The sequence below is a fragment of the Fragaria vesca genome, linkage group LG2 (genome assembly GCF_000184155.1).
Source record: "Fragaria vesca subsp. vesca linkage group LG2, FraVesHawaii_1.0, whole genome shotgun sequence".
Lineage (NCBI taxonomy): Eukaryota > Viridiplantae > Streptophyta > Magnoliopsida > Rosales > Rosaceae > Fragaria > Fragaria vesca.
The window spans coordinates 14,010,580-14,029,548 of NC_020492.1; the positions used below are offsets into that span (position 1 = coordinate 14,010,580).

The 18,969-nt window shown below is 39.4% G+C and overlaps 2 protein-coding genes across 2 annotated transcripts; one reads left to right on the forward strand and one right to left on the reverse strand.

Annotated features, from left to right (window-relative positions):
* Positions 1–4,392: 4,392 nt before the first annotated feature.
* Positions 4,393–7,871, forward strand: LOC101291686 (probable LRR receptor-like serine/threonine-protein kinase At1g34110-like). The gene is made up of 2 exons (XM_004290458.1): positions 4,393–7,189; positions 7,279–7,871. The coding sequence occupies exons 1-2, from the start codon at positions 4,393–4,395 to the stop codon at positions 7,659–7,661; spliced, it is 3,180 nt and encodes a 1,059-aa protein (XP_004290506.1). The 3' UTR covers positions 7,662–7,871.
* Positions 7,872–14,448: 6,577 nt separating this feature from the next.
* On the reverse strand, positions 14,449–17,738 carry LOC101291981 (thioredoxin Y1, chloroplastic-like). Its single transcript, XM_004290459.1, has 5 exons — positions 17,504–17,738; positions 16,011–16,099; positions 15,532–15,709; positions 14,916–14,985; positions 14,449–14,824 (listed from the first exon to the last, which is right to left on the reverse strand). The coding sequence occupies exons 1-4, from the start codon at positions 17,702–17,704 to the stop codon at positions 14,920–14,922; spliced, it is 534 nt and encodes a 177-aa protein (XP_004290507.1). The 5' UTR covers positions 17,705–17,738; the 3' UTR covers positions 14,449–14,824; positions 14,916–14,919.
* Between the last annotated feature and the right edge of the window lie 1,231 nt (positions 17,739–18,969).

An 18,969-nucleotide genomic window follows, 5' to 3' on the forward strand; every position in this document is an offset into this window, starting at 1 on the left:
CTATAAAACATGGCATGCCACATAGAATTAAGTCCATAAATCTTAAGCCTTATTAAGGCCCTCTAGCATTACCCTTTACAATATTCATGGAAATGAGGGCTTGCGCTTTTATACAGTATAATATACATATATGTATCATATATACACACAGACTAAAATACATATCATGATGACTATAGCTATTCTGCTTCTCATATTTTGTGCGCTGATCTGTTTGTCTTCTTCATGTTTTTCCACTATGATTGCCTATAATTGAATCTTTACTCTGTAAAATATTTGAATAGGCCAAGTTGGCAGCCCTAACTAAATTAAGTAAATAGCTAGGGTTTGTGGCTCCATGACTAAATTTAGAGACCAATACAACGCCAACAAAAAGGTATTATAAAGTCATCTCTACATGCATAATCCTCTAACACTACGATTCTAGTCTTGTCTGTTTCCAGTTTGCTGGGGTAGCTACTCAACTATATATGCGAGTAGTAAGTGTTTATCCTTAATTGATTCTTAACCTTGAACAATATTGACATAGCTAGATTTAAAATGCACGATTAAGTTATACTACTAATCAAGGTAGATATCTTGGAACACAAATTTAAGAATATAAAAGATGAAATGATTTTGTTCGAGAGAAAGATGATATATCTCTTGAAAAGTTTTATGGTACGTTCAAGTAAATTTAGTTCGATATAGAGGAAGATTTAGTCAATACAAAGATAGACTAGTTCGATATAGAATAAGAGTAATCTTTTACTTGTTTACCAATGAATATAACAAGTTTATAAAAATTGCAATGTCTTTAACGGTCACGTCAGTATTCCAACAGAGAAAATTGACGGAATGACCATTGAGCAAAAAAAAATCATGATTTTCAGAATCATTCAAATTAAAATAAAGAGTGATGCTAGAGACACCAAATTTTTATACAAAATTAGAATACCAAATTATGTGGCATATGCCATATCATTATCTTTAAATGCCATGTCATTATGTAATTAGCTAGTCATTTCCATTATCTAAAAACTAAATTAGCTTATTCTAACACAACTAGATTTGTCTTAAAAAAATAAAACCTTGAACCCTTAAAACTCATCTTAAGAAAAAAGAATGTCGACATTCAGATCAACCATATCATTGTCCACCAAATTTTGTTTAGCTTTTCTGGATCGTTAAGCACTATTTGTATTAGTACGCCTCACAACATCCCAATGATCTTTATCGTTAATTTGATTATTATCTTGGAAGAGAAGAGATAGAGGAAGAGAAGAAGGTGAAAGTGATCGATATCATCACAATTTGGCAGTAAAATCGTATTTATTCATTTTGGTTATCAATGGTAGTAGGATCGAAGTTCATTATGCAGCAAATCCCAGCAATGGTATATCTTTCCACGATGAATGAAAATCAAGAGTCGAGAGGGACTCTATTTTCTTTCTTTTATTTGTTACTTTTTTTTTCTTTCTAATTAATCGTTTTTGTTTTTGTTTTTAGAATAGTTTTTGTCTAATTTGTTGTGATGACAAAGTGGAAATTAATGGGTAAAAAATAATTCCATGTCTGATTCCACGTCATTTGGTATGTGTTTTTGGTAAAGAAATTTGGTGTCTCTAGCATTTTTGTAAAATAAAACCATATGGACATAACTTGTACTTCAAAACTAAAGGGCTATTTTCAATTCAATTAAATAAATCACATAATTGAATCTAAGTCTTTGCGAGTCAAACTCTTGCATGAATGATTTGGATTTGGACATTAAAATTTATTTAATTACATATGTGTGTGTGTATATAACTTCTATATGTGTGTTGCTGCTTTCATGGGTTTCATATATCCCTCAAACGTCTTTTCTTTTTCTTTCACCTTCTCTAGTGTTTGTTTATGTCTTGCTATAATCCAACAAAAACTTGCTTGACAATCAAAATAATTAATGGAGCTATATCTATCCAGCTAGTAAGAAATATATAAATCTTTTTTGGACATCAGTGCATGCCTTAATTAAACTTCAAGTTTACGATATATGGAGTATGGACCTGTATGTCACTAACATTTTCATATATGTGGCAGTAGATTATTGAATCTATTGCTGAATATACTGATCCTTGCGGAGATTATTGAGTATGCATATATTGTAAATGATGACCCAAAGCCAAACAATACAATCTGAAGTGAGCTCGTAATCCAGCCTAGCTATCAATCTTGGCATAAGTTATACTTCCCCCCAGCATTGAAGTTTTGCTTACGAAGGAGAGGGTAAACAGATTCTCAATAACATCCACAAATCACGTACGCAATCAAAATGATTCTAGAGTAATTTCAATTCTAATTATATTGATGCAAGAGACTAAGAAATTCTTAGTAAGAATAGAGACAGAAGACAAACGTAGCAAATTTTATTAGTAGGAAATAGTAGGGCTTGGGATACGAGATAGAGCTGGGAAGAAAGATTGAAGATGCATAATTAGGGCAATGTATGATCAAATTTTGAAGATATCTTGTGCCGCCGAACTGTAAGAAAAAATGTCAAGACCTAAAACCCTAATCGATCATTGTGCCCTAAGATATTCCAAGTCGACTCTCATTCATGTGATCATGTACATTTTCTTTTGCTCCACTCCCAAAACACACCCACCACTTCCATCTCGGTAAACAAAATCACTACACCCTTCTTAATTTCACCCTACCACAATAACCAGCAGTAAAAAAGTTCCTCTATATCCACGCAACCCTTAAACCCTAATCCTTATAATAACACCAAGACCACGTTTGATGGCTCATAGTTTATGCAAGAAAAAAGACATTGGTTTACTATAAACCCTTTTTTTTACCTTTCACAATCCTCCATGGTGCTGCCTCAGACTAACTCCAATATTATCATCAAAGCCTTTCTCTTCCCTAGGCAGCAGGGCAGTCTCACAGTGCAACCCCCATGCCCTAGACTCTGAATTTTTTGATTCTGTCTCGATCTTAATGTAATTACTATAAATTACCATTTCATTATTATTTGTTTAGGAAGATTGGATGCTGTGCAGGGACGAGCCAAAAAAATGTTTATCTAGGGAGCTTGGTCACTTGCTAGCTTTACCATGCTGGTAAAAGGTTATCTAGTTTAGACTAATTTGGATCTGCCATCCTGCAATTTAGTGTACATTATATGATTTTCAACAATTAGCAGGTTATTAGAATTTGTTTAATTTTCTGTGCGGTCGATAGTCAGGTATTAACACGTACAATGCTCTTGATCATACGTACCAGACTTGGAGTGATGCATAAAACATCGAAAGAAAACAATAAAATATAACGAAATGCACAAAAAACATCTTCAATTAAGAAAAAACAATAACACTTCACTAGAAGCATAATCGTATCGAGAATGAAAATTAACCATCAAATTCTATCAAGATAAAATTTTGATGGTTTACAAAATATGATGGTTACATGATTAGGGTTTGAAACTAAGTCTGAAAAATACCTCAGTAATAGAGTTTCAAGTATGCAACAGAACTTATTCACATTTAACATAAGGGATCATGACTTTTTCTTAACTTCTTCCCCCGTTATAATTTACAATAAGAATGCAAGAGGTATATATATTATTGTCAAACACTATTGTGATCATCATGAGAAACAAAAATCAGTAAGAGAAACAAAAGTAAGAGAAAGAAAATGGACAATAGGGAACGTTAAACCAAAAAACAAACGAGAAGAGCAACCCTAGTGTAGACTGTTAAATATTTAGAGTGATATTTTAAATTCAAATGGTGGATATCGAAGTCTTGGAAACATAACACAAGCAAAGAGAAAAAGAGCTCTACCTCCCTTAAACCTCAAAGCTTATACTAACCACCGCCACCGGCCTCCACCATCACCATTTGAAAATCTTGAAAGCCATTCAAACACATGGGTTCCGCTTCTGTGTACACCACAATAGCTCATGTTTAACCTCTTCTTCTTCTTCATCATCATCATCATTTTCTTTATCGCCGCCGGAATAGAGCTTTCAGAAGAAGAGAGAAGTTTCAGACAAGAGAGCATTTTCCGGTAAGATAAGGTTTTCTTCACACTCCATTGCTTTGACTAATTAAGTTGAAGTTCCACACTGTGTGATGCAAGCTCGTTTGTTCACATGCATGGGTTTCAACTTGAAGTCTTGAACAATCAACAACAATAACAACACCTTGTTGTGAAATCCAAGCATTCTCTCACAGAAAACCTCCTTCACACATGCATGTTGTCTCCTATACTTTCACCACCACCACTATAATCACCAACCTCAAGAACCCATTTCTTAACCATCTCCATCAAGCCCCTTTCTCAGCGACTACCCAAATGGAAAACCACAGACTCACCTGTACTAATCCTTCTTCTCTCTTTTCCTTCACATTGTTCATCATTTTCATGACAATGACCAAACTAACCTTGGTCTCCTCCCTGTCCCCTGATGGCCAAGCTCTTCTCTCCCTTCTTCCTGCAAAGCAATCTCCCTCTGTACTCTCCTCATGGAACCCATCAAGCCAGACACCATGTTCATGGCAAGGAATCACATGCTCGCCGCAAAACAGAGTTATCTCCCTCTCTCTCCCCAACATTTTCCTCAACCTCTCCTCTTTACCCTCAGAGCTCTCTTCTCTTTCATCTCTCCAGCTTCTCAATCTCTCCTCCACTAACATTTCCGGCACAATCCCACCTTCCTTTGGACAACTTAGTAATCTTCGCCTCCTCGACCTCTCCTCCAACTCTCTGTTTGGCCCCATTCCTTTAGAACTAGGCGCTCTCTCTGCTCTCCAGTTCCTCTTCTTGAACTCGAACAGATTGTCAGATAAAATCCCTCAACAACTTGCCAACCTCACTTCACTTCAAGCCCTTTGTCTCCAAGACAACCTCATCAACGGCTCGATACCCTCCCAACTCGGTTCTTTGGTTTCTCTCCAACAGTTTCGTATTGGTGGGAATCCATACATAACCGGAGAAATTCCTTCCCAGTTAGGACTGCTCACCAATCTCACCACATTCGGAGCGGCGGCTACTGGACTCTCCGGCACTATCCCACCCACATTTGGAAACTTGATCAATCTTCAGACACTAGCACTCTATGATACAGAAATAGTTGGTTCAATACCACCCGAAATCGGCCTCTGTTTTGAGCTTAGAAACTTGTACCTGCACATGAACAAGCTCACTGGCTCCATTCCTCCACAATTAGGTAAGCTGCAAAAGCTCACCAGCCTACTTGTTTGGGGAAATGCCCTATCAGGACCTATCCCTGATGAGATTTCCAATTGTTCATCACTTGTTGTTCTCGATGCTTCTGCAAATGATCTCTCTGGAGAGATTCCAAGAGACTTGGGGAAGTTGGTGGTCCTTGAACAGCTTCATCTATCGGATAACTCGCTTACAGGGTCGATTCCATCGCAGCTCAGTAACTGTAGTAGCCTAACAGCTCTTCAGCTTGACAAGAATCAGTTATCAGGGACAATTCCGTGGCAGGTTGGTAATTTGAAATACTTGCAGAGTTTCTTCTTGTGGGGAAATTCAGTGTCTGGAACTATTCCTGCCTCGTTTGGGAACTGCACTGAACTCTATGCACTTGATCTTTCGAGAAACAAGCTCACCGGGTCAATCCCTGAAGAGATTTTTGGTTTGAAGAAGCTGAGCAAGCTTTTGCTTCTGGGAAACTCTTTATCCGGTAGGTTGCCACCTAGTGTAGCAAAATGTCAATCACTAGTTCGACTGAGACTCGGTGAGAACCAGCTTTCAGGACAAATTCCAAAGGAGATAGGCCAACTGCAAAACCTTGTGTTCCTTGACTTGTACATGAATCATTTCTCTGGAGGCCTTCCCATTGAGATTGCCAACATCACCGTTCTAGAGCTACTGGATGTGCACAATAACTATATTGGTGGCGAAATCCCATCTCAGCTTGGGGAGCTTGTTAATTTGGAGCAGCTTGATCTAAGCCGAAACAGCTTCAAGGGTGAGATTCCATGGAGCTTTGGGAACTTGAGTTACTTGAACAAGCTCATCATCAACAACAATCTTCTCACAGGTTCAATACCAAAGTCCTTTCGGAATTTACAGAAGCTGACATTGTTGGATTTGAGCTTCAACAGCCTCTCTGGTGCAATCCCATCTGAAATTGGTCATGTGACAAGCTTGCAAATCAGTTTGGACTTGAGTTCCAACAGTTTTACAGGAGAACTCCCGGAGACAATGGCGGGTTTAACACAATTACAGTGTCTTGATCTTTCCCATAATATGCTCTTTGGGAAAATTAAGGTTCTTGGTTCTCTAACTAGTCTGGCTTCCCTTAATATCTCCTGCAACAATTTCTCAGGTGCTATCCCGATAACAACCCCATTCTTCAGAGCTCTTTCATCAAATTCTTATCTTCAGAATCCACATCTTTGTGAGTCGAGTGATGGGTCTACTTGCTCTTCAAGTCTAATGCGGCAAAATGGTTTGAAATCTACGAAAACTATTGCTTTAATATCTGTGATTCTCTCTTCAGTGACCATAGCAGTTGTTGCTTCATGGATTCTCGTTATGCGAAATCATAGATATATGGTGGAGAAATCTTCAAGAACATTAGCATCCTCATCGGGGGCAGAAGATTTCTCTTATCCGTGGACTTTCATCCCATTCCAGAAGTTCAATTTCACTATTGACAACATCTTGGATTGTTTGAAAGAAGAAAATGTGATTGGAAAAGGATGCTCTGGGGTCGTCTACAAGGCAGAAATGCAAACTGGGGAGCTAATTGCGGTGAAGAAGTTGTGGAAAACAAAGGGAGAGGAAGAAGCAATAGACTCTTTCGCTGCAGAGATTCAAATTCTTGGACACATTCGCCACCGGAACATTGTAAAGCTCCTAGGGTACTGTTCAAATAGAAGTGTCAAGCTACTTCTTTACAACTTCATTCCCAATGGCAATCTACAACAACTACTGCAAGAAAATAGGAACTTGGACTGGGAAACAAGGTACAAGATTGCTATTGGGTCAGCTCAGGGTTTGGCATACCTTCATCATGACTGTGTCCCAGCAATTCTTCACAGGGATGTGAAGTGCAATAACATATTACTAGATTCCAAGTGTGAAGCTTATCTCGCAGATTTTGGTCTTGCGAAATTGATGAACTCCCCAACTTACCATCATGCTATGTCCAGAGTTGCTGGCTCTTATGGTTACATTGCACCAGGTAAAGCTATTTTATTTTAGCAATTGTTGATGAAATTATGTCTTGCAAGTCAGTACATATGCTTAAATGTGTTGCATTTTGAATTGCAGAGTATGGATACACAATGAACATAACAGAGAAGAGTGATGTCTACAGCTATGGTGTAGTTTTGCTAGAGATCCTAAGCGGACGTAATGCCGTTCAGCCCCAAATTGGTGATGGACTACACATTGTAGAATGGGTGAAGAAGAAGATGGCAAGTTTTGAGCCAGCTTTATCAATACTAGATACAAAGCTGCAAGGCCTGCCAGATCAAATGGTTCAAGAGATGCTGCAAACACTCGGAATAGCAATGTTCTGTGTCAACTCTTCGCCGGCAGAACGACCCACCATGAAGGAAGTGGTGGCATTGCTAATGGAGGTTAAGAGCCAACCTGAAGAGTGGGGAAAAACTTCCCAACCCCTAATAAAACAGTCTTCAAATCAAAGTTAATTAGTTTTTTTTATCGTTTTATCCATTGCTTTTCTTTTAGGTTGCAAGGACATCAGCTATTGATTCTTCTATCCCAATATAAGAGAAGGTTTGAGTAGTTTAATTCGTCCATTTAGATGCCAAGGCTAGTCACTAGTGGTCTTTAGGTTTCTTGTACAGTTTTGAGACATCAGTATGTTGGAATTGCCCCTTTGTCAATCTATTGTTTCCAATTTTGACATACTTTCGTAATTATTTGATGCAGCGGAAATATAAACGTTGAAATCCATCAACGGCGACTTGAATTCACAAGTCTAGTTTTCTCGAATCCACGAGAGAATCTGGAATCCACCAGAGAATTGAGATAAACTCAAAGGTTTTTATTAATCAAAAGGCTGACGACTACAACCGATAGAGGCTCCTTATATAGGAGCAAATAAACCCTAGGGCAACTAATATCAAAGACTAAAAACCCATGGATTAAAAGAAAACCAAATCCAAAACAAACTATTAAAAATAATTGCTAAAAACAAGTAAATCTGCATTTTGAAGGCTTAAACGGACTCGAAAGGCCGAAAAAGCCCATACGTCGTAGCAAAGCAACGAGTTTGTCTCGTTGGCTCGTTCCGCTTCCAGAAAGGTATCATAATGGTCAATCGGACACCGAACGCCAAATCTGGAGCAAACCGGGTTTGGACTCGTTTCGATCGATCTGTTCTTCAATCTCTAACGCCATCTGTTCTATATCAGTCTCCACTTCAGAAGAACTCGACCTCGAGTTATTATCACCCAAAAGAGAATCATCCTCATGAAATTCATGCAGATCAGCAACATTAAAAGAATTTGAAATTCCCATAGAAGCAGGAAGATCAATAACATAAGCATTATCATTAATCTTCTTCAATACCTTGAATGGTCCATATTTCTTGGGTTTCAGCTTGTAATATGTGCCAACAGGATACCTCTCCTTCCTGAGGAAAACCATGACCGAATCCCCTTCCTGAAACACCTTCACACGCCTGTGCTTGTCGGCAGCAGCCTTATACTTGGCGTTTGTCTCCTCCAACTTTGCCTTTATCTCTTCTTGAACTATCCGGACTCCCTCTGCCATTTTAATTGCAACATCACTAACTCCCTGTCCTCTTGGAAACTTTGCCAAATCCACTACATGTCGTGGATGAGAAGTATAGACCACAGAGAAAGGTGACTGACCAATGGCACTATGCATAGAACTGTTGCAAGCGAATTCTACCTGAGGTAAGGCAAAGTCCCATTGCTTCGGCTTATCACCACAGACACTCCTGATCATATTTCCCAAACTCCTATTGGTAACTTCAGTTTGTCCATCTGTTTGGGGGTGAGCGGTAGTACTCCTCTTCAAAGCTGTCCCAAATTGCTTCCACAATGTTAACCAAAAATGGCTCAAAAACTTTGTATCACGATCAAAAGTGATGGACTTAGGCACCCCATGCAAACAAACAACCTCCCTGAAAAACAGTTTGGCTATATTTGCAGCATCTGCAGTTTTCTTGCAAGCGATGAAGTGACTCATCTTAGAAAATCTATCCACCACCACAAACACAGAATCCACTCCTCTTTGGGTCCGAGGTAAACCCAAGACAAAATCCATAGAAACATCCTGCCAAATATCATCAGGAACAGGTAAAGGCATGTAAAGACCAGTATTTTGAGACTGACCCTTAGATACCTGACAAACATAGCACTTCCTGACAATATTGTTGACATCTCGCTTTAATTGAGGCCAGTAATAACGCTCCTCCAAGCTTGCAGTTGTCTTGTCTTTCCCAAAGTGACCGCTTAATCCTCCTCCATGCAAATCACGAATCAGTTTCTCTCGTAGAGAAGATTTGGGCACACATAACTGATTGCCCCTGAACAAATAACCTTGATGGATAAGGAAACCAGCAACTGGTTGTTTCTTGCTAACACACTGCTCCCAAACCTGCTTGAAATCATCATCTGCTTCATATAATTCTTTCAAAAAGTCAAAACCAGTTACCTCTTGGGATAAAGTAACCAACAAACTAGCTCGCCTGCTCAACGCATCAGCCACCTTGTTGAGTGTTCCCGACTTATGCTTGATCACAAAAGGAAATTTCTGCAAAAACGTCACCCATCTGATATGCATCTTGTTTACATGTTTCTGACTGTTCAGAAACTTCAAAGCCTGATGATCAGAGAACAAAATAAACTCTCTTTGGATCAGATAATGCTCCCATTGCCTTAAAGAAAGCCACTGCCCTCTTTTCTTGGGACAAGACAGCCCCCACTCCAACACCACTAGCATCACATTTGACCTCGAATATCTTGTCAAAATTTGGAAGAGCCAAAACTGGTGCGGTACAAAGCTTCTCTTTGATAAGTGCAAAACTTTGCTCTTGCTCTTCACCCCAATGAAACTTGCCTTTCTTCATGCATTCAGTAATTGGTGTAGTGATGGTATTGAAATCCCTCACAAACCGGCTATAGAAAGTAGCTAAACCATGGAAACTTCTCACCTCCGAAACTGTTCTAGGAGTTGGCCACTCTCTAATTGCATGTACCTTCTCTTCATCAACCTGAATCCCATCCTCTCCAACCACAAAGCCTAGAAACAGCAGCTTATTGGTGCAAAAAGTACACTTCTTCATGTTGATGTACAACTTATTATCCCGTAGCACCTCAAGAACTTGCCTCACATGTTCTAGGTGCTCGGTTTTCTGCTTACTATAAATAAGGATATCATCGAAATAAACAACAACCCTGGTTCCAATGAAAGGACGAAGAACCTTATTCATGAGTCTCATAAAGGTGCTAGGAGCGTTGGACAACCCAAAAGGCATCACCAACCACTCATATAACCCATCTTTGGTCTTGAACGCAGTTTTCCACTCATCCCCAGGTTTGACTCGAATCTGGTGATATCCACTTCTCAAATCTATCTTCGAGAACCACTTGGAACCATTCAACTCATCAAGCATGTCTTCAAGGCGTGGGATAGGAAACCTGTACTTGATTGTTATCTTGTTGATGGCTCTGTTGTCCACACACATCCTCCATATTCCTCCTTTCTTAGGTACCAGCAAAACAGGAACCGCACAAGGGCTCATACTCTCTCAAATAAACCCTTTCTTTAGCAATCTTCAATAATCTCCCTTAAGATCTCACATTCCTTAGGGCTCATTCTGTAGTGTGGCAGGTTAGGTAGCCTAGCTCCTGGAATGAAGTCTATTTGATGTTGAATGTCTCTCATGGGTGGCAGCTCATTAGGAATATCATCAGCAATTAACTCCTTAAATCCTTCTAACAACTCCTAGACCTCCTTTGGAATCTCTCCGCCTTGCTTCTCTACTGCCATCAAACCCTTAACCACTATAGGAAAAATGGTTTTGGATTCTTTTATGGCCTCATTCAACTCACAATCGTTGTTGCTGATGGTGAGAAAGCTCGAATTGCCTTTCTTGGGACCTTCAGAATTGCTTAACGGAGCCATAGCAATCTTGTGCTCCTTCCATGTAAACAACATCACATTATCCCTGCCCTTATGAGTGACATCCAGATCATACTGCCAAGGCCTCCCCAACAATATGTGACAAACATCCATATCAACAACATCACAACTCACCTCGTCACGATAGTGTCTCCCAATGGAAATAGGCACCCTGCATGTTGTGGTCACTTCTGCTTGAGGACCTTTTTTCACCCAGCCTAGTTTATAAGGCTTAGGATGAGGTTCTGTAGGCAACTCAAAAACTCCACCAGTTCATGTGACACAAAGTTCTCACAACTCCCATTATCCACAATCACCTGACATACCTTGTTATTCACAGAGCATGCCGAACGAAATATATTGTGGCATTGTCCCTCTTCTTTTGGCACCAACATGACCCTCTGCAGCACTAAGGTCACCCTATCCAAACCCTCTTCAATTGCAAACTCAACCCCACTATAGTCATCGTCTTCTCTATCTTCCTCATCTTCATTGACATCTCCTTGAGTTTGCGTCTCCACCAGGTTCACCTGCTTTCATTCTGGACAATTATTGGAACGATGTCCAGGTTGCTTGCACTGATAACATTTGTCTCCAGCGGGTTTTGCATAAGGGATGGGCTTCAGGTTTTGTTTAGGGTTCTCAGTATTTTCACTAACCCTGCTGCTTTCTGCTCTCTTGAAAGGGGTAGAAACCTTATCAGGTATAGGAATCTGCCTTCCTCTCTCAACATTGGAATAAGTCCTTTTTGCTTTCTCCATTAGCTCTGCCTTCAAGGCCAAATTCTGAGCCTCGGCAATGGTCCACACAGTTTGTAAACCAATTTTCTCTTAAATCGAAGGTCTCAATCCACTCAGATACCTTGCCACTTTTTGCACCTCTGACTCTCCCAATTGATTGCGTTCTGCTAACCTCAAGAACTCATCCGTGTACTCATCTACCGTTCTATTGCCTTGTACACAATCCATGTACATGCGATAAAGTAGTTGTTCGTAATTTGTTGGAAGAAATCTGTCCCTCAACATCTGCTGCATCCTCCGCCATGTTTGAATCGGCTTCTTTCCCTGTCTTCGACGAGTTTGCTGCAATTGATCCCACCATACAGCAGCACTACTCTTCAGCCTGAAAGCGACCATCTTCACTCGCTTTGACTCCTGCACTTCCATCATGTCGAAGAATCTGTCAACTTCCACCAGCCAATCAAGGAATTCTTCAATTTTCAGATGTCCTGAGAAGGTTGGAATTTCAGCCTTCATCTTGTAATCAGATTGATTAATCTGATCGTCACCAGCAACTGACAACTCTTCCTCTGAATCTGATTCATCATTCTCCACAACACGTTCCACCACACGTTGTTGTGGTTGCCTTCCACGATCCCGACGTTTGAGGTTGTTGTTCTCATTGTTGTTGTTGTTGTTGCTCAAGCCAAGAAACAGTTGTCGGATCTCTCCCATCTGAGCATTGAGACATTCATTCTGAGCATTGAACTCTGCTCGGGTAATAGGAGCTTCGTCACCCATGAATACAGGTTGATAACCACCAGGAAAAATTCCTGCTCTGATTACCTATTGATGCAGCGGAAATATAAACGTTAGAATCCACCAACGGCGACTTGAATCCACAAGTCTAGTTTTCTGGAATCCACGAGAGAATCTGGAATCCACCAGAGAATTGAGATAAACTCAAAGGTTTTTATTAATCAAAAGGCTGACGACTACAACCGATAGAGTCTCCTTATATAGGAGCAAATAAATCCTAGGGCAACTAACATCAAAGCCTAAAAACCCATGGATTAAAAGAAAACCAAATCCAAAACAAACTATTAAAAATAATTGCTGAAAACAAGTAATCTGCATTTTGAAGGCTTAAACGGACTCGAAATGCCGAAAAAGCCCATACGCCGTGGCGAAGCGACGAGTTTGTCTCGTTGGCCCATTCCGCTTCCAGAAAGGTATCATAATGGTCAATCGGAGACCGAACGCCAAATCTGGAGCAAACCGGGTTTGAACTTGTTTCAATCGATCTGTTCTTCAATCTCTAACGTCATCTGTTCTATATCATTATTGCTATATGGTCTATGAACAATGCATATCGTCTACGAACAATGCATATCTATATAAAACCGACACACATAGAGTGGATGTTCTAAACTTGTAACTAGATTGAAGAAAATATATGTTATCCTCAACAAAAATGCCAAACACAATCTGAAATTTTGGAAGCTAGAACTTGAAGACAGAAATAATGCAGAGACAGAAGCAGGGCATGCTTCCCTCTCCCTCTCCCACATGCTTAGCAGACACAAGATTGGTCTCCCATGTCTCCCAAACTCTTTCACTTTGTTAGGTGACTTAGGTCCATGCATATCTTTCAGAATTGTTGGTTTTAAGTAGACTATTCATTCTATCTGATATCACTTAACATTTCAATAGAGAAGAAACTAAATTAGAAGATGGTATATGTCAGCTAGAGATTCTTGAAGATGAATGATTATTCTAATAAACTTCACTTTTTGTTTCGTATATGGTCAGAGTCAATCCAGAAATCCTGGCAAACTTCAACCCAGAAAATAGGTCAAGGCAGAGCCTATTTTCATAGTGCCTCCATATTTTACTAAAGAGGTTCCCATATTATCAGGCAGAGCCTACATCATAGTGCCTCCATATTTTCTGTAAGGAGGTTCCCAAATCCCAACTAGCGTTTAAATTTCATATTCCCTTGTTAGCAGAATTTCTTCAATATTGATAAGATACACAATATCAAGAGCTTAAGGGTATAAAACTAAAAAACGGTTTCTATTCAGGAAATGACCTAATAGATATCCTCAAGCTGAATCTAGGTGAAGAAGAAATCTCTCGAGACAAACTGGGTGATGAGTAATCCCCTCGATAGGAATCTTGGTGAGGAGAAATCTCCTCTAGGCAAATCCGGTTACGAAACAATCTCCTCAATATGAACGCTTCAGAAAAGACCAGATGGACGTTTCAGTTTGAAAGATCTTAAAGATCTGTAAGAGAACCTCAATTTAGGCACATAATGCAATGAAATTTCAAATAAATCTCATGACACTTGTGGATGGTCAGTGTGGAAAAGTAGACACGCTCATCACGTTGGATTCATCATTACTATCTCCTCATAAGAGAAACAGTCGGCGCCTCAAAAATCATAAAGATCTTTATCATGTTTATCATTCCATAAACTGATTCTTTCAATTATAATTTTTGTTTTCCAAAATATCCCAGATATTACCAATAGACCTTGGTTATGAAAAAAATCCAAAGTTAGGCTCTAATGCTTCAGCTCTAAACTTAGTATGAACCCGCTAGCCATGGTCTCTCGATACAAAACCAGCAATCACTTGATGAACATCTGATTTGCTTGAATCCAAAGCAACTGTATGTGTGTAAATCGCCAATAATCCAAGAATTTGTTGACATAAAATCGTCTTTTCTAGATTCATCGGCACAATCCGGAAATGGAATGAACAAATCATGATATTTTTTGGTACAACACTTGATACAAACAAAAAATGGGCAAAGGAAAATAATGATGGCGGATCCTCCCATGCATTCTTAATCAAATCCATAATTCTTTTTTCTTACCTTCATGCCTGAATAGTGCAACCAGTATTTACTCCTCTTAGGCTATTACTCCATGGAACTTTCTTAATTCCTCCCTAGGTGAACTTCAGAAGCTGCACAATAACAGAAGAATTGAGAAAAAATGGTAAGTAAACAGTGAAAAAATGTTCATATAGTTGAGTCTCATTAGTGTATAAAACTCACCGGTTTATTGCTTCACTTTCAAAGCCGTTTCAATTCGTTCAATAAGCTGATCAGCATTCAAAGCACCCTCCTGCAAGTTAGCAAACAAAGCTCATAATTGACTTTTATAATCGACAGAAAAATGCTACAGGAACTTATAAATTAGTAGGGAAGTGAAATATAGTACAAGGATGAACAAAGCCATTACTAAGCTTATAGCAGGCAGCAGTTTAGCAGTGGCTTTTATGGCATAAATTGATAATACATTAGCACACCCAGATAAAAAAAAATGCCGAGCAAAACAGACCCTGAAGAAATTCGATAAGCCAATGTATGTGTACATGTATCATTATGGGTAACTGCCAGTGCTTGACACCCAAAACATTGCAGCAATATTCAGTTCACGATTCATACTTACAGAAAGATGCAGCAGTTGCAGTTAACAGTGGCAAAGAACCCTTGTGCATGTGCATAGTAAATCATTATGCAATCCAAACGGCGTAACTAACATAATTTGATAGGAACTATATCCATCTATTTCGTTTGATTTAATGGGTGCAAGAATTGTAGGTGCAAACTAAACATTTTAAGAAGTAAATGGAACTTGACAGGAAAGAGGAACTCAAATTTCACTTACAAAGCGGTCATATGGTTCTCCATCCTTAAATATAATGAAAGTAGGCAATGCCTGTATTCCATACTTGTCAGCAATGCTTGGATACTTCTCAGTGTCAATTTTCACCACCTGGATCTTGTCATTCAGAGTAATACTGACTTCATTGAGGATAGGGGCCATAAATTGACAAGGACCGCACCTGTCAAGAACAGTTTCAGTTACTTAAGTAATCATGTTAGGTTTGAAAAATGGGTTTCAACATAATATACAGATGGAGATAAACAGTGGGGAAGTAAGAACTATTAGGTGAATGAGTATCATCTTGTTTTTCAACTAAAAGACATAACTACCAACTAACCAAGATCCTAACATTACAAAGTTGCTAAGCAGTAGTAGTTGAACTAACTGATGCTGCATTATTGATCAATTCAGGGGATTATACAAGCTCACAATATTATATCAACCGTACCAAGGAAATGGAATAACAAAGAGGAGCTTACCAAGTTGCATAGAAGTCAACCAGGACAGGTCTATCAGAATTAGCCAGCAAATCATCAAAGTTGGAGAATGTTTGTTTCTTTGCCTCCACCTACAAAAACTAACATTGTAAATACAAATGTAATTACTGTACTACCAGTGCAGTTAAAGTACTTTAAACTTCAGCCACATAAACTAGATATCAATAAGAAAAAAAATCAAACAAGAAACTAAAAGAGACATTACACTTGCTCAGAAAACTGTACCTACGGAACTGCTGAGTTAAGTTCCACCAACCCCAAAGCAGTTACAAGGAATATTTTGACAGATTGATAGAAAGGTATGAATTTCAGACTCGTAGCATATGTTAAGGTCAAGAGCGCTGATGGATTATTCGTAGAACATGAGATATCACATTATATTGATAGCAGGACCCGTTCTGAGTAGAAAAAACATGCGACTCAATGCCTAAGGTCTCAACATGCAACTTTCATCGCTATCTGCTACCAGAAAATCTGGATAAGATACTTCCAATTCAACATCCATGATTCAGATATATACCTTCCATCCCCTGTTGAAGTGTAAAGTTCCTACAAACTTCCTTCTCAATTTTTAGCCAAAATAGTCTACAGAAAAGGTATAATTTGGAGCCAAAAAGGTGTATAGAATTGTGATGTTATAAGTTGCATTGACCTGACAATGGACAGCATGAAAACCCCCAAATAAGGTGACATTATTAGGATCCAGTGGTTGACAAGCAGATTAGTTCATTGATATAAGAAAATTCACTAAGCGGCCAAAAGCTAAGCCCATTAACGGTTGGAAGGGATCCAACGGAACTAAAAGATTTCTGAAGACAATGAAAGATGATGTTTTTCTCTACTTTTAGTCACCAGAACACATAGGGTGCCCTTAGACCTTTCTCATCCCACCGCAAGGCAAACCATGCCAACTTGTTGAGATAAAATTTGTAACTGTAAGGACCATAATTATTACATATGGTCATTTCTAACAAGAGTTTCCATTTGGCCTCTTTCGCCATTCTATATCTGAATTCTGAGTAGCCTAACAGCATATCCGGTACGACAGGAGGGGAAAGGATCAAGGTTTACAATACATATAGCCAATGCCAGTGGTTTGGACTACGGAAGCTACAGCACTAAGAGTTACAGTTCATAGAAAAAACAAGGATTTATCTGTACAATGCCAAGTTTCGCACATGATTCACACATTTAAACACACTGAGAATAGCCATCGGACCAAAACAGGGGCTATATAATCATAACTCATTTCATATCCTTCTACACACAAAATATCTAGCTAAGAATTATCATCAATTAGTCCTCTCCAACAACCTGAACCTCAATTTGACTTTCTGAGAAACGAAAACCTATCATCATGTCCTAACCATATTTTCACATCAATCATCAAACAAAATATATCAACTGTGTTCATAATAACAAAACAAAGCTAAGAGACTAAAACATAGTTATAAAAGAATAAAGAAAAAGGTTACCGGCGCAAGAATTCGATGCCGAGATGGAGCGGAGGCTCCGTTAGTTCCAATCCGAAGGCGTCGGAGCTGTACGGGGAATTGCAGAGAGGAAGAGGATGATAGATTCGAGGAAGAAGAAGAGGAGGAGGAAGCAGCCAAGCGTGCGGCGCGGTCAGAGCAGAGAGAAGAAGGAATTGACGATGACGTTACGGAAACCGCCATTTTTTCAGAGAGAGAGAGAGAGAGAGAGAGAGAGGAGGAGGAGGACGGACGGACGACGACGCGCGCGCGCGAGAGAGAGAGAGAGAGAGAGAGTACGTACGTACGTACGTACGTACGTACGTACGTACGTAGTAGTAGAGAGAGAGAGNNAGAGAGAGAGAGAGGTGCTGCGTTGGTTTTGGGTTGGATAAATCGTTTAATGGGAAACGTGAATTCTCACAGGTGAGGACTAAAAAATAACAGGTTTGGCTACAGGTGGATTTGAGCCGTCCGATGGTCAGAGTGCGTTAATCGGACGGTTAGAGATTATTGAGATTTTGGGTGGTTGTTGACTCGTTGAACTGTCATTTTGTTGGAGGGGGACCTTATTGAAGATTTGGTGACTCTTGCTGCGGCTGCTACCAAAAATAAAACAAGATTCGGGTGCCGTCTACGGCCCGATCCCCTGGTCTATTCAGTCCTACATACCATTCAAGCTGTCCATAATTCACAAAAACTATACCGGCTAGTCTGTGTGCCACTGCATTAGTGGTTCTAGGAGCAAAAGTGATAGAAACATTTTGCAGATTTGTAAATTAGTGATGGATGTCATGTAGAATATTCTCGAACTCCGAATTTAGGTAATCTGAGGCTTGTATATCAGCTATTGCATGTTGACAGTCACTATGAACTTCAACATTTTGGTACTGCAGGTTCAATAGCCATTTTGATTGCTTCAAGATACTCACGAGTCAAATCGCTGGTGGAACTAATTCACTTGCACAGATAACTTATCATGACGTTGCAGCTTGTTCTGCTGTGTGATCTTCTAGGTCTATGTGTTTTGGTCCATGGACTCATCCTCAGTAAAGAAGCGTGAATATGCTTCTGGTGAATATGTCTGTATTATATATGCATCTTAATCAAGTTTACAAGAGGTTTATATACAACCTAACATCTGCTAACCCTAGCTAATAGGGCTGACGTGTATAGTTACAATAGGAAGGCTAGAAGAATAAGGAAACAACTCAATCAGTTGTTACAGATTGATCTACTCGAGTTATAAGCTGATCCTCTCCTTTAATACTCCCCCTCAAGTTAGAGTGTATATTGATGACACCTAACTTGCTAAGAAGAATGTCAAACTGTGCAGTACTCAATGGTTTGGTAAATAAGTCGGCAATCTGCTCTTTAGTACCAATGTGTGCAGCCTTGATCACACCTGCATGCATCTTTTCTCTCACAATATGACAATCAATCTCGATGTGTTTAGTACGTTCGTGAAA